General features: G+C 39.9%; 1 protein-coding gene across 1 annotated transcript; it reads left to right on the top strand.

Moving 5' to 3' along the window:
• The first annotated feature begins 3628 nt into the window (after window positions 1-3628).
• Window positions 3629-15401, top strand: plcb2 (phospholipase C, beta 2). Its single transcript, XM_085932248.1, has 29 exons — window positions 3629-4003; window positions 4347-4426; window positions 4497-4550; window positions 4639-4714; window positions 4795-4895; window positions 5230-5390; window positions 5460-5606; window positions 5688-5845; window positions 6309-6391; window positions 6512-6596; window positions 6813-7023; window positions 7109-7188; window positions 7263-7359; window positions 7457-7541; window positions 7663-7787; window positions 8089-8240; window positions 8455-8619; window positions 8692-8791; window positions 8928-9032; window positions 9134-9198; window positions 9624-9702; window positions 9779-10138; window positions 10261-10441; window positions 10990-11134; window positions 11226-11290; window positions 11797-11847; window positions 11962-12019; window positions 13279-13362; window positions 14192-15401. The coding sequence occupies exons 1-29, from the start codon at window positions 3782-3784 to the stop codon at window positions 14360-14362; spliced, it is 3546 nt and encodes a 1181-aa protein (XP_085788374.1). The 5' UTR covers window positions 3629-3781; the 3' UTR covers window positions 14363-15401.
• The last annotated feature ends 657 nt before the right edge of the window (window positions 15402-16058 follow it).

Here is a 16058-nt window from a genome sequence, read left to right as displayed (position 1 = left end):
TTTAGCAGCGGATACGGATGATGAGGATGCGCTGGTGGGCTTCCAGATGAGGCTGTAATAAATAGCCAGGATGATGGCCGCTAAAGACACGGACAATACATAAGCAAAGACCGTGGCTAGTCTCACCCATTTCTTGTTGGTTTTAGCAGCCATCTTGGCCTTTTTGTCCCCTGTATAAGTGGCAGGTTTGCCCCTCTCCATATTGGGCATAAAGTCCCGTTCTCTCATATTGCCCCTGTTTTTTCCTCGATGCTCCACCACCCCCTCCGTCTTGAAGCTTTCTTCTGATCCACAATCCAAGAGAAGTCGGGAAAGCAGCGGTGCGTGCTCTTAAAACAACAAAATCAGTTTTGGTTTTTTTACTTGCTGTCAAAATGAGATGCGTCCTGTGCATGCAGCATTGCGTCTCATCGCGGACCAGCGAGGATCCACAGGTTGGGACGCAGCATCCGACGAGGGTCCTGAACCTTCTCACGACATGTCCACGCAGGTGCTGTCAGTGTAGGCCCTTGGCCAGAAGACGAGCGTTAGACTGGATGTCATTTATCAAACGATGAGGAGAGATCACACGGCACACTGTCCTATCCAGCAAACGAACTGGCTGGCTCAGCTAAAAATACAGAGAGGGGGCGGGGAGGGGACTCTTAAAGAAGAAGCAGCAGCCAGGAAGGAAATCACTTCAAAATATTACCCTCAGAAGTGCTGAGAACAAGATTTGGCTTTCTCGTGTTAAGTGATGCATTAAATGAATAGACGGATTTGCGCCAATTTATTCATGAAATGCAATTTGGAACGGAATTGATAGATCATTTCATTCCAAACAGTCCTAAATGGTCCAAAAAAAAAAAAAAAAAAGTCAATCAGGAGTGCATTCAATATCGCAAGAGAGTGATCCTACCTGTTTGGCGGAGTGATTGTCGTTTCAGCACAATGGACAGCGACTCCATATTTAAATGCATAAGCAAGCCCAAGGTCAATGTCGTATTTGTTGTTAACTTTTAACTTACTCACAATATGTGGACGATTTTGTATTATCAATGTATCCGACAGGCATATTCTGAGAGAAAATCATCAACATGAGCACATGTAGAACATACCAACTCCTAAAAGTAGAAAACCCTGAAAGAAGTTTCGAACCCGAGACCAGCAGCTGTGAGGCAGACGTGGAGCATGTGATCATATCATTATCTTAAAGGGGATGTAAAGTCAAAAATTGTTTTTCTCTATATGACCCCACTTATCTAAATATGGTGGTCGGCTTAATATTGCATTGGTGGAATTTGATTTAAGCAGCAAAATTCATGTTTTTACTCATCTCAGGTGGGGTGGCCATTTTTTCACTTCCTGTCAACTGAAAATGGCATCACAACACCCAAGGACTCAGCTTGCAAATATCACAAGACCAAACCCAGGAAAGAAGTGATGTCAGTGACCGCCAGTGGCAGTATAAAGCAAAATGGCAGCTCCCTAACATGGAGTTTTTCTACTCAATTCATATCCCACAAACAAGTTTAATCAGAATGCACTGTTTAGACTAATACATAGAACATATCAGTAAAAACAATTTTTGCTGATGATTTTAATCATATTTTTATTTTTATGGTTGTAGGTTAAAATGATGTAGAACTCAACCAAATTGAGACTAGTTGGCCACCATACTGAGCTACATTAAAGGTGCAAAATCTCAGAAGCATGACCATGACAAGAAAGTACTGGACTCCATCATCAAGTGTCGAGTTATGCTGACTTCATTTGCAATTCATATTTCTTTGGGCGCGTCCTCACGTGGGTTCTCCGTGTCCTGCGACGACTACGCTTCACTTCACGACTTCTTTCCAAGTGAGTGAGTCAGCAGAGAGGAGTAAAGTGTTGATGCAGAGTAAACATATAGTACATTATAGTCTTAACAACAGTCACTAAAAGAAGGCAATGAATAAGAAAAGGTACTTTCTGGATCCCCCAGTGATCAAAGATTATATGGTTAAAGGAGAAAGATTTACCAAGTGGTCGGAGGTGAGTAAATATTTCAAGACAATTGCACTTTTGTGTTGAACCTCTTTTAACAACTTCTTATTTACTTCACTAACTTTTAAATTAGCTATATATTTAGAAGAATAATCCAGGTGATGTGGTAACAAATGTTCTCATTGAGTATATTTAAACTATTTGCAACTTTCCAAATTTGCCTATCAATGGTGCACATTTTTGGATGAATTAATATTTTACTTTTTATTTGCTTGTACAAACGTTATTCTAGCATACTTCCTGTTTCAACTACATGACCAAATATGGGACCCAAAGGGCTAAAATGAGCTGTTTAATATTGTGATTTTGTTATATTAAAAATATGTCTCCTCTAAGGACTCCAGCAAGACTGTTCCTGTCACCATGAAGATGGATACAAAAGGCTTTTACCTGTACTGGATCAACCAAAGCAAGGTGACACCAACAGTCCATGCCAATGCACATGCTGAGCCGTGTGCTCTGTTTTGGGCCATCAGGCGAATGTTTAACACGCAATATGTGAAAGTGGTTCTGGATCCATGAGACCTGTGAGAAAGCTGAGAGCTGCATTGGATCTTGCTGTGGCCTGCTGTTTGTGGAGGCTATTGATTGGTGCTGATTCAGAGCCCGTCAACCTGCTACTGCACTTTGCAGCTCAACATCTTTCATGTTTTTGCTACTTGTCAGAATGAGGCAACTTTTGTTTTACAACACATCATATATCGGGAAAAATCCACTGAAGTCGACATCAAACATAGACCTGTCTTTTTTTCGTGTCTCGGAGCTCAGCCATATTGGCACTGTATTGTGTAAAAGAGAAGTCGAATTCTATTTTAAAGGAACAACTATGCACGGTGCACACAAAATAGTGAGTAATTGTTTGCTAATCAAAGTCTTTTTTTTTTTTTTTTAATCCAGTCTTGTTCCATATTTGGACTCGCGCCTAGGTCCTGAATTCCATAATGCAGATGACTGTCTGCTTCTTGTTTCTAGGAGACAACATTCTTGGATGTTGCTACCATCAGAGATACTAGAACAGGAAAATATGCAAAACTTCCAAAAGTAAGTATTATTGATTGTAAAATCCACCAACTAAATTCACCATGTAAGAATATTTGCAGGTATGCAAATAAATCTCTCAAGCACCATTAGTATGAAAAACATATTTGCATTGCAAATAATGGCAATGGCCACATGATAACAGGTGCGCACACATCAACATAAACACATAGCTCACGCTGAGTCATCCTTTCCATAGCTACTCGGGCGAATCAGACTCAAGGCAAGTCAACTTCATGCATCATGTGCATTTTAAACTCATATAAATGTAAAAAGAAATAAACTCCTTTAGAATTCAACTTAAAAACAATACATTTTGGAACTTACTGATTACACCGTGACCTCACATGAAGAAGTTAAAGTTGGTTGTAGCATGTTTTGCTTTGAGTAACCAATCAGAGGATGGAAAATGCTGGATGAATTTGCAATCTAATTGGTCAAAGGAACCATCTCAATGTTGATGAAGTCACAAGACATTTAAATCAGGCGTGTTTAACGAGGGGAAACTCGGAAAACCTGTAGAAATGCGGAAAGGAGTTTGACACCCCTGCGATTGTCGGTACTTCCTTACCCTGACCTGCTCATCACTGAGTTAATCTGCTTAATGATATATGATGACCAAGCTGTATATTTTAGATCTGCAATCCTGAAAGTTTTAGTCATCTTCCAAATTGAATATTAAACTGCAGATCAGTGCTTTTTACACTGAGAAAAAAAAATGCTTCTCCTACAAAATATGATAAGTACCTTCATCTTTGGCACATTTTTATTGAATACCATTAACTGTCTACTTTTACAGCATCCAAAGGTCCGCAATGTGTTTAACCTCGATTTCCCAGATAGTAACCACTTGGCCAAAACGCTGACTGTTGTTTCTGGTCTTGACACCGTCAACTTGAACTACCATAACTTCTTTGCCTCCAAGGAAAAAGTGACACAGGTAATAAAGCGCAGACTGTTTTATTGGCAATGTCTGCTTCCTGCAGATGTTTACAATGCTGGGTTCTTGCTGATCCATCGCGGTGACAACAATGAAGCGTCTTTCTCTCCGTTTGTGGTCTTTAATAGAGTTTATAAATACAATATCCGGCTTTTATCAACAATAATGAAATCACAATTGCTATTTGTTCAACCCCTCCATGCACTAATCTCATTTAGTAGCTTCCTATTATGCCATTGCCTCCCTGTGGCGGTTTTCTGTAACTTCATATGATTTGATTGCTGCTCGTAAACGTGATGACATTGCAAACTCAGATAACGTTCTGATTAAATGTATACACCAGAATTGGGCGAATGACATTCTTGCCATTGCCTACAACGCTGCAAGAAATAATGCCTGCAGACAAGTCTTCTTGGACAAAATGTGAGTGGAAATCCTGTGTGAGCTTTTCAGGGAATTTGGTTTTAACTTGTTTTCCTATCTAATACTTTAGCTATGTTCAGATTTGTCTTCAAACCAACAAAGATGGCAAAATCCCAGTGAAGAAGTAGGCAAATCACACTTTTGAAGTGATTGGGGATTATTATGAGTCTCATAATATTGGTCATTGTGTCAATATTGTGTGTATTTATCAGTATTTACAAGATGTTCCCTGCTGATAAGAAGAGAGTGGAAAACGCACTGGCATCAGCCCACCTCCCCAAAGGAAAGGTTGCAATTTTCCAATTTTCTAAATTCGACATCCATGTTCGCTATCGAGACTTTACTAATGTGAATATCATATGTTACAGTTTGATAGTATGAAGCCTGATGTCTTCACTGAATCAGCTTTCAAGTCCTTCTTGGCAAATCTCTGTCCTCGCCCTGAAATCTATGAAATCTTCACTTCTTAGTGAGTTAGCCCAAAACCATTTTTGTCATGTTTTAAGGGAATGTTATTTTTCTAAGTGCTCCCACTTATATTTTTGCCACGGGTCTTGTAGTGGAGTGAAGGCAAAAGATGGATGGACCCAAGTGAAGGCAGAAGGAATGCAGGGAAAAGTAAAACAAACTGTATGGGATTAATGGTATAGAAAATAATGGGTAGTTATAAAACCTGGTTTGACAGCCACCAACTCACTCGTGGTTTAGCTTTCAATTCAAGCATGCTTATCTTTGTGTGATGAAATAGCAGAAATGTTTACATAGCTGAATGATGCAGAACATGTACAATATTTGCCCTCCAGTTCCAATAAACCCACCATGACCAAGGAGAACTTTGCCAAGTTTCTCAACGAAAAGCAGAGAGACTCCCGGCTCAATGAGGAACTGTTTCCACGGCTACGGCAGGACCAGATAAAAGCTTTGATGCTCAAATATGAACCCTGCACCACAAACTGTAACAGAGGTGAGCTTCTCCATGGCACATTCTGCTTCAGTATATTTTCCATCAACTACTGTATGGTCCTTCTTGTAGGTCTCATTACCCCGGAAGCGCTCTTGTCCTTCCTGGTGGGTCCTGAGAATTCAGTGGTCATGCAGGACAGGCTAGCAAAATGTCAGGACATGACCCAGCCCCTACCTCATTACTTCATCAAGTCCTCCCACAACACGTACCTGACAGGTCACATATATCTTGTGTATTTAAAAGCAATAAAAACAATTAGACCTTAATGTATATTTTATTCTCACCACTCTTTCGCAGCTGGTCAGTTTTCCGGCGTGTCCTCCCCGGAGATGTACCGCCAGTGTCTTTTGTCCGGCTGCCGTTGTCTGGAACTTGACTGCTGGAAGGGGAAACCTCCAGAGGAAGAACCCATCATTACACATGGCTTCACCATGACCACCGAAATCCTTTTCAAGGTACTCCCATGCATACTGTCCATGCATGCAACAAAATATATCCTCAAATGAGTGATATGGATTTTTATTTTTTTTTAACTGATTATGGGACCTTAGACACTCATGGCTAATTTTTCTGACCGGAGTATTTGAGGAGGCAGGCTAGACCCGATGTTGGTAATTTCACAAATGCAGGCCAGTGGATATGCAACAAGGAGAGCTGTGCCACTGCAACACAAAAAAAAAAAAAACCCAGGAAGGCACCCCCCATCATGATCCCAGAATCAACACTTCCTTTTAAGGGCAGCAGCAGCTTCTTAGTTTAAACAGTCATACTAATGTTTTCTTTCCGACTGAAAAATCCTGCGGAGCTCTCATCATACATTTAACGTACTGTGTTGAGATTTCAAGCCTCCTCTATATAACTTTAATCAAGCTAAAATTGAAAATAAAAAGGCCCAAACTTATTGTGATGCTTTTACAGGATGTGATCGAGGCCATTGCTGAAAGTGCTTTCAAGACTTCCCAGTATCCCGTTATCCTTTCCTTCGAAAACCACGTTGACTCGTAAGAGTATTTCCGTGAGCTCACGCTTCGTAACTCTTTTAAACGACTCTTATAGTCTTATTATCCAGCACGGAAAATAAATGAGTGAATGTGGCACATACTTTTTGTGCTTGGTTCTAGAGTGAAGCAGCAGGAGAAGATGGCCAACTACTGCAAAACCATATTTGGTAATGCCCTGCTGACAGAGCCTCTGGACAAATACCCTGTAAGTGCTCTAATGCTGCACCACAGCAGTTGTATATCAGTTAAACATTTTTTATGGCAGTGCATTAGTTGTACATCATGGCCATGCATTTGCTGCCTTGGCCTCATCCCCCAAAAGTACTCAATACCAAAACCAATCTCTAAGATTTTCTGTGTGAGCCACTGATATCGAATTCCGCTCGTATCTTGTCCTTACTCTTTTGTATCGAATGTTAAGCTGAAGCCAGGACAGCAGATTCCAAGCCCGACTGAGCTCATGGGCAAGATCTTAATCAAAAACAAGAAGGGAATCCATAAAAGCACAAACCAGACAACCAAGAAGATCTGCACAACAATCTGTGACCAAATGACAACTGTTGCTTCACCACCACGTAACATTGACCTACTTTCCGAAGATCCAATCAAATCGACCAATCTGGAGAGTCAGGGTGAACAAGATTGATTTCACAAAATCACTCAAATCCCTTTCCACAAATTGGCTTGCGCAACTTGTTTTTTATGATGCTTAATCAGATGGGGATATGGCTGTGGAAGACGAGGAACAAGAGGACACGGAGGAACAGGATGAGGAAAAAATGAAGACCTGTGATGAGGTAGAGAATCTGAAAATGTATCACCCTGGTCCTGCTGGATAATATCAATTGAATTTCCTGTCAATGTGTCGTAGGGCACAGCTGGACAGGAAGTCACAGCATACGAGGCGATGTCATCGTTGGTCAATTACATCCAGCCTAATAAATTCATCTCTTTTGACAATGCCAGAAGTAAATATTCCATTGTTGAACAAAAACAGATTCTAGAATTTTGCGTAACTGTTAAGAATGTTTCATGTCCTAATATTTTGCTCACCATTTTTTCCAGAAAAGAACAAGAGTTATGTCATCTCATCTTTTGTGGAGACCAAAGGGGAAGCTATGATTGCCAAGACTGCCACTGACTTTGTTGAGTATCTTTTCATGTTGCATAAGATGCACTGTAGTGCAAAATATGGGGTAAGCTTTAATATTAAAACACACAAAATAAATATGAAATAAATTCCATTACTCTTTAACACTCATCACTGTCAGATATAATAAAAGGCAGATGAGCAGGATTTACCCTAAAGGAACAAGAATGGACTCATCCAATTTCAACCCTCAGCCCTTTTGGAACGTGGGTTGCCAGATGGTGGCGCTCAACTATCAGACAATGGGTAAGAAAAAGCCACAGGCATCCCGGTGCAATAAATAATTAAATACATAAATTAAATGATTAAATACATAAATAAATAAAAATACAACAATAAAAATAAATAATTATTATTAATACTATTATGATTATTATTATGATTATGATTATTATTATCCCAGTTTTGCTGTCAGAATTTCTTGTCTTCCTCCACAGCAGGTCAGTGTTGCACCTTCTCAACACTCTCATGTGCTCCACTTGCCAAACAGCTCAGCTCCACGTGCTGAGGAGCGCCATGCCTAAAGAGGCTCTGTGTGTCTTTCCAGACTTCCCCATGCAGCTGAACATGGCTCTGTTCGAATTCAATGGAAGGACGGGCTACCTGCTCAAGCACGATGTGCTGCGGCGCAATGACAAGAAGTTTGACCCGTTCTGCGACAGGATTGACACAGTTGTTGCAATCACATTGACCATTAAGGCAGGTTTACTTGCTCCTAAACCACTGTCTTCGAGTGGATTCAGTGTTTTAATTTGATCAGATTATTCCATTAATCCATAGAATCATTGATAGAATAATCGATTCTAAAAACATTCGAAAATGACAGTCCTATTATCTACCTTGTGTCAAACTGCATTTTAATGCAGTCTGAGCATTTATCTGCTATATTAAAAAAATCATAACTTCTTCCTAGATCTTTTCTGGACAGTTTCTGTCTGACAAGACTGTAAAAACTGGAGTGGAGGTGGAGATCATTGGGCTCCCAGGAGACCCCAAGAAGAAATATCGCACCAAGTGGTCCACCACACCCAACTCTATTAACCCAGTGTGGAATGAGGAGCCTTTTGTGTTTGACAAGGTTTGTGCATCACTTCACCTAACAAAAATAAGAGACCTGTACATTTCAAATATCCGATATTATTGTTGTCAGATTCTCCTCCCAGAAATGGCTTCACTCAGAATGGCAGTCCATGAGGAAAATGGCAAATTCCTCGGACATAGAATCGTTCCCCTTGATGCCATTCAGTCAGGTCAGTCCCCAAAAAAACCCAACACATATTAATCTGCATCTTCATTTATTTTCACACAAAAGAGAAGCGGGGCATTCAAGGCCACTGGATTTTTGCTACCTTGGTGTTGCCTTTTCACTGAGATTTATGCCTGCAGGTTTCCATCACATTTGCCTGCGCAGTGAAAGCAACATGCCGCTCATCCTACCTGCACTTTTCGTGTACATTGAGGTCAAGGACTACATCCCTGCTGCTTTTGCAGGTGGATTACTTTTTTTTGTTGCTTTGAAATGTATTTAATTGCAGTGACAGATGGGGTTAGGAGCTTTATTTCACAGAAAAACAACAATTTTTATTTCTCAGATTTTACAGATGCCTTATTCAATCCAACAAAAGGCACAGAGAAGACGACACGGACCCCAAAAGAGGTGCCTAAATAGTCAACATTTGAGATAATAAAGTTTCTAACATTCATTATTTTATATTTTTATGTGTGATCTAAAATGATCACCAAATCCTGTTATAGCAAAAAATATATATATATTGCTTGTATTTACTGTATACTGTGCAATTTAAATGATTATTTATTTATTTATTTATTTATTTATTATTATTTATACAACAAATGTTTGCGATATCCCAGTGTTTTTAATTGCAGATAATTAGCTGGAAACATGAAGTTGATTCCCACAATTTGAATTTGGGGGCCACATAAACTGACATCACAGGCCAGATCTGGCCCTCGTCCCTTGAGTTTGACCCCTGTTATTTACATGGCAACAAAGTGAATGGATGTTTTCCCCATTAGTAAACTGTGAACTTCTCTGACATTACTTTTTTTGTGCCCATGCAGTCATCCTCAGACTACATTTCTCCTTATGAGCTGCCTTTTGTGCCCCAAATTGAAGTGACAAAAGCAAAGGAACCAACAGGTAATGCTTTTTAGAAAGTGAATATTTTCATTTATCAAAAAAAAAAAAAAAGTCTGATCACTGCTTTGCTTCTCAGTGGAGGTGCCCCTTGTACCAAATCCACCCAGACTTGAGGTGAGTGTCTCACCACCCCATGATGCTTCACCTGAAGATAGCGAAGATGACGCTGAAGAAGAGAGCACGCCAGGCACTCCACAACCTGAAGACCTTCCTCCGGATGCTGAACCAGGAAGTTCCACGTCTGAAGAGCTTGTCCCCGAGGAGGATGTCATACATTCTGAGACGAGCACCAAAGAGTCAAGCAGCGACTCTATAAACTCCGAGCGAATTTCAAATAATGAACTAGTCGAGGAGGTGGTTCAAGGAGAGCCCGGTCCATTAACTGCATCACTGGAATGTGCAGTGTCAGATAAATCATCTGCAGCATGTAATGAAGGTAAGTGCCGGCAATGCAAGTGAAATAAACACAGAATAATACAGCCGAAATGATGTGTTAATTTATTCTAAAACCATTGTGGCTTCTGTCGACAATAAAAGCGACGTCTGCTTTCTCTGCAGTAACATCAACCGTGACGACTGCAGAACTGACACGGCACAAGGGCTACCTGAAGGTCATCAAGCGTCAGGAGAAAGAGACAAAAGAAGTGGAAAAGAAGTATCAAAGAAAAACAGAACTCCTGACCCAGAAATATTCAGATGCTTTCAAGGACTGGAAGAAGAAGGCCTTGCTGAAGAAAGAGTGAGGAGATTTTTGTTTTTAAAGGCCATTCAGGTCACTTATCACTTGCTTTGGAATATCAGAGCATTTTTCTTGTCTCTTGAACAACGATATTCCCTCGCTATTCATGGGCCAAGCCCTGCCGCGAATAATCAAAATCGACATGTAATTGAAACCTGCCAAAAAGGTTTAGAATTGCCTACATATATAAATGCCACAAGAGGCTGGTTAAACACCAATTTTTATTATTAGATACGGCTATTGCCTGACTAAATGAAGCTCCTCACCTCCCTTTAACATACAGTAGTTGCTTGAACCAAAGATGGCACTAAATAAATATTTTTAAATTAGACAAAACTTGAGTTTGAGCTAGCTTGAGTACAAAAACAGCAAATAGGTGAAATTTTCAACCAATAACAAATCTCCCCAAACAACACTTACAAAGAGTAAATTGTGAATATGCCAGAGAATAATTAATATTATATGGAAATGAGTGGCCAATATTTTCAGTTTGAGTAAATGATTAGTGGATGCAGAAAGACGTGTTAAATTCTTCTCCCCTTGTGCAGCATAACCCAGATCGAAGCAAGCACGTCAAGCTGCAGTCCCAAAACAGTGCAGGAGCACAAGCAAAAACTGCAGGCTGAGTTGCACGCTCTATGGACGGAACAATATGACCATCTGAGGAAGAAGAAAGAGCAATGTGCCACAGAGGTTTATTAAATCTACAACATATAAGTGTAAAATCAATAATCTGCAATAGTCTTTGCTGAGATGATGATGTCACTTCCTTGTAATGTGACAGAGACTGGCTAAACTGATGGAGATGGCCAATGAGAAACACAGCATTGAACTGAAGACCTTGGAAAGGTGCCTAACTCACCTACAATACATTTGGGACCTGCTGAGTTTATTTAATCTGTGTGTTGGGATTATTGACTCCCCGTGCTGCTAATGTGTGAGGTGGAGGTGACGTGAGGTGAAACACCTGACATCTCGTAATGAGAAAACCTGGAACAATGTATGAATCACCGTGTGGTTCCTTGAATTTGCTTCCGCCAGCGTCATCCTTGTGTGTCCGTGTGTGTATTTGTGTCCTTGTGTGTCCCAAGTCCCCATCTGGCATATGGTTATCGCGGGATAACTATTATCGAGAGGGTGTTTAAACAGTAGTTTTCAGCTGCGCTTTTTTCGTTCTCCGCCTTGACACTATAACGACATACTGAAGCGCTTCTTTCACTCTAAAGAAAAGGTCATGTCACCAACACACAGCCGTGAGGCGGCGGTTTCAAGGCTGAAGGTTGTTTATAGGGTCGTTTTTCATTCGAGCAAACATAATCAGACGGTAATCCTTTTTCTCGTTGGCTTCTTTGCAGTGAAATCAAAGAGAGCAAGAAGAAGATAAAATCTTTCTCACAGAAAAGCAAGTGAGTATTTTTTTAACCTTTTTTATTCAAAGTACTAATCACCGCTAGATGAAAATAGAAATAATTTGGCATTAAAAAGGACATTTAAAAATGGAACTATAATTGTCTTCGCAGGTTGAAGAAAGCAGCAAGCCGAGAACTGCTGGATGAGCTTGATGAATCTGAATGTGTGGTAAGTCTCATTGAAAATAGAATTCACTTTCAAAATAAAACATCCTCAGTTGCATGTGTAAAGTATCTCATACTGCAGGCAATTCTTCAAAATGTGGACTGCATTTGCAGAAAGTGGATCTTTAAAATAAGGGATATTTTAGCTGGACTCTTCAAATCTAGCTTCGGAAAAATACAATACATTTTTATATTTATCACACCTATTTTATTTAAAAACTCTAAATGCAATTTTCTACTACAAAGTGACTTTCAGCATGAGGAATTTGTATTCACTATGTACATTTTGACATTACTTTGGTATTGTGTGGCTTTTTAATTGCAGAAAACACCAAATACACTTCAAATACAATCTGAAAATATTATATTTACATTCATTAAATCAATGAAGTCATGTAGACATTCAATATAGAGTGTTACCATTCTTATTATGCGGAAGGGTACGTCCAAATCACATTATATGCTACATATGTACGCAAACCACAATGCCTTTTGGCTAAATCATACAAATTCCATCTATTCAACATTCCGCCTTTAAAAGAAATAAGCATCAGACTTTGTGCCTCATGGACATGTGAGTGTGTCTGAAGCATTAATGTGACAGCTCACTTATCTTCATCTAACACAAATAATAGTAACTATGGTAACAACAAGGCAGATGGTCTTGTGATTTGAAGAAAAAAAAAAAAAAAATCACTCTCAATGTCGTCCTCACACACATCTGTAAACGTTCTCCAACGTGTTGTTTACCCCGTACAAGCACAGTGCATACGCACAGGCACTTTTTGAGTGTACACCCGGCCGGTCCATTACTCAGAGGCTGTTTACTGGAAGATGTCTAATACTCGTGTGGCCGATGACTCAGCCCTCATGGCTCTCCTCTGTTGGCTCATCAAGATTCAGACATTTGGGTTCAACAGTGCTTTACACGTGCACTCCAACCATCCTCGCATCTACTCATTAAGGTTGCAGAGCAGCTCATTTTATCCCATTGAATCAGCGTCAGCTCATTAATTACATCGACTCTTTATAGCACAATAAGACGGTTAATCAGGAGAGTATTGACGAGCTGTGTGCAATTAGCCCTACGTAAATAACACGGGAAAGCATGACCTGCTATGATTTAAATGTATCGATCCTCATGCTCAGGTTTCATCCCAAGGGTGTGTTTCTCTCCAAATAGACACAGCTAATAGCTAACTGATATTCTGCAGACATCAGGAGGCCACTTACTGATCATGTTTTTGTCATGTTGTGTTACAGTCTTGTGAGTACAGCATGCAGCAAGAGACTTTGATGTTGAAACAAACAGCCACACTGGAGGAGATCAAGGCTTTCACTAATCAGGTACAAGAGGACCTGATTTTGTAACCTTTGCACAGCTCAAGCTCATGTTGCCGTCTGTATCAGCTTCTTGTGTTTTTCCATTTTCTCTCATAAAATCACAGACATCTGAAATTGATTGCATCACATCGAAAATGTATATTTTTTTATCGATAACAATCGCGACCAGTTATCAGAGTTCTGCTCTATGATGCATTTGGTTTGTTGTAAATGATGTCAGAGTTTTGTTTTGAATTTTGACAAGACAAGTAGAAAAATAGATAAATGTTGGACTACAGTGTGAAATCCAGATAGAATGCACTTCACACCAGGACTTTTTATTTTATTTTATTAACACATGGGCAGCGGTAGCCATTGTGTAAAGATTTTGGAGTTGTCATAGTTTTGATTCCCACTGCAGACAAAATGTAAAAATGGCAACAAGTTAGAGAAATGTCAGTCTGCTTACTGGCTAATGTCAAATTCCTCCAGCTCAAGTGGTGTCACTCTGAGGGCTCTGTTTTCATAAACAGTGTAAATCCTGCGTGCCATCTGGTGTGGTGTATCTATGCAAGCAGGTGGATTAGACCCAGTGTTTGTAATTTTTCAAAGTGGTGGATCTGAGAGAGGGTGGGCTGCACCATTGTGGGAGTGGTCCCAGCCAATCATCAGAAATCAAAGCGGTTCTCCTCATTCCCTTTTTTTACACACTCAACAGTGACCCTCCCCCACTCCCAATCATTCACGTTACGATTAATGCGATAATAGATGTGTTGTTGCTCAATTAATTTATCGTTGCACCTCTACATATTTCCTTTAGTGTAACCTTCCTCCTCCATCTGTGTGTCTATAGCTTAATCAGGAGGCCTTGAAGGAACATGAAGACAAAATGAGGTCTCTACCAGCAGATGTGATGGAGGCTGTCAACGCCTGTGTGGGCGTCCACTTCCCTGAACTTATCGACAAGGCGGCCACCAATAGAGCAGAAGGGTCAAACTTCTACGGAGATGTTTTTCTAGGCTAGATGAATCTTGCTTCCTAAATCCTGGTCATTCAGTTCTGGAAATTCAATGACAGGAGGTCAGACAATCAGCTTTTATTTATATGGTGGATTGGCGTTATATGTGTGAGATATACCATTTAGTTTGGAAGAATTAATATTGTACGTATGTATTAACATAATACGCAATAATACAAATTTACAATTTTGCATTGCATAGTATTTAGGATCTTATCCATGGTTTATTTTGGAGGATATGGACGACTTATCCAGTTGTACAATGAAGCAAAAGTGACAAAAACTACTGTTTGGTAAGTCAGCTACTGAACTGCATACAATGAGCAATTGTCACACTTTAATATGACACCTTATGACTGCTTTACAAATTTCCAAGAGCGCAAAGAATCCATCGGGGACTAATAGCAAAACCTTTGTGTACAGAGAGCTGCTAAAAGCCAATCTATAATATAGACACGTGATTTGTACCCACTCATTAACAGCTTCATACATGGCACATTAAAATAAAAGGCACAAAGCAATGTCCTCATCAGAGAGAGCCACTTATTTCTTCAAGTGTTGACAAGCACCAGCATGCATTTATTAATGAACACAGATTTCTCTCTCTGACTCACCATCCAACGCAATCTGGCCTCTTCCCTCACTTCCTGTTTTTTTTTTTTTTCTTTTTTTTCATGTCTGTCTGCCCTTCTTCTTCTCAATCAATGAATTGACTGGCATTTAAAATTGGATGAAAGACAGGCGACAGCTTGTGCCTGAGAGTCCCGCCACCTCTTGCACAACACAGATGAACTGTGAGTTTCTCTAGTGTGAATGTTGCGAGAAACAGATCAAACCCGACGACACTTGACCGCACCGATACTGGAAGGAAGCCAAAAATAAAGAAGCTATTTTATTTTTCTTCTTAATGATTTATAGAACAGCTAAAAAAGCAGACATTCCGAACGCCAAACTGACTGCATCAAAAATAGCGTATGTAAATTTAGAAAAAAATTGACCTGAAAGAAAATGAGAATGAATACTCAATGGAAATTTCACAGGAAGTGATTCATTCCTATTATGCACAAAAAATAAATGGGAAAATCACATCAAACCCAAGTCGTGATCATTTGTAGTGAATAAGTAGAGCACTTTTAAAAACCAACAAACCATTATCAGGGATGGCAACACAATACGACTAAAAACAATCCTGCGCAGAATCCTTGTGGTGCAAGGAAAACTGTATCTTTTGTCTTCAAGCTCTGCTCTGGCACAATGTTACAAATCACCTCCCGGAGTGCGCAAGATTACGATGGGCCAAAAGAGACCAAAAAAAGACTTGCTTCTTGGTTAGATAATCACATATGACATGACTTTGAAGTAGCAGTGTATTTGTTCCCCTTGTGTATTCTGAGGATCCACAAGAAGTGGAGAAGTCATGCTCTTGAGTCCATCTTGCCATGAAGAGGATGCCATCCAGGATGAATACTAAGAAGCGCCCACACCTCCCACACACCCTGCTCAAACTCTTCTCGTCGCAAGCTGTGTGTGTTTGTTTGCATGTGCATGAATCTGTGCATGTGTGAAATTCTTCATTCAATGCCATTTAACATTTTACATGTGATTTACTTTAAAAGGAAAAAGTTTCACTTGTAAGTTGCAGTAGAGTCATTCATTGTGTCTTTACTGTACAATACTTTCATTTTGGGTACCGGTCTATTTT

The sequence above is a fragment of the Syngnathus leptorhynchus genome, chromosome 15 (genome assembly GCF_054491065.1).
Source record: "Syngnathus leptorhynchus isolate UIUO chromosome 15, UIUO_Slep, whole genome shotgun sequence".
Lineage (NCBI taxonomy): Eukaryota > Metazoa > Chordata > Actinopteri > Syngnathiformes > Syngnathidae > Syngnathus > Syngnathus leptorhynchus.
This window is presented reverse-complemented; position numbering and strand designations above follow the sequence as displayed.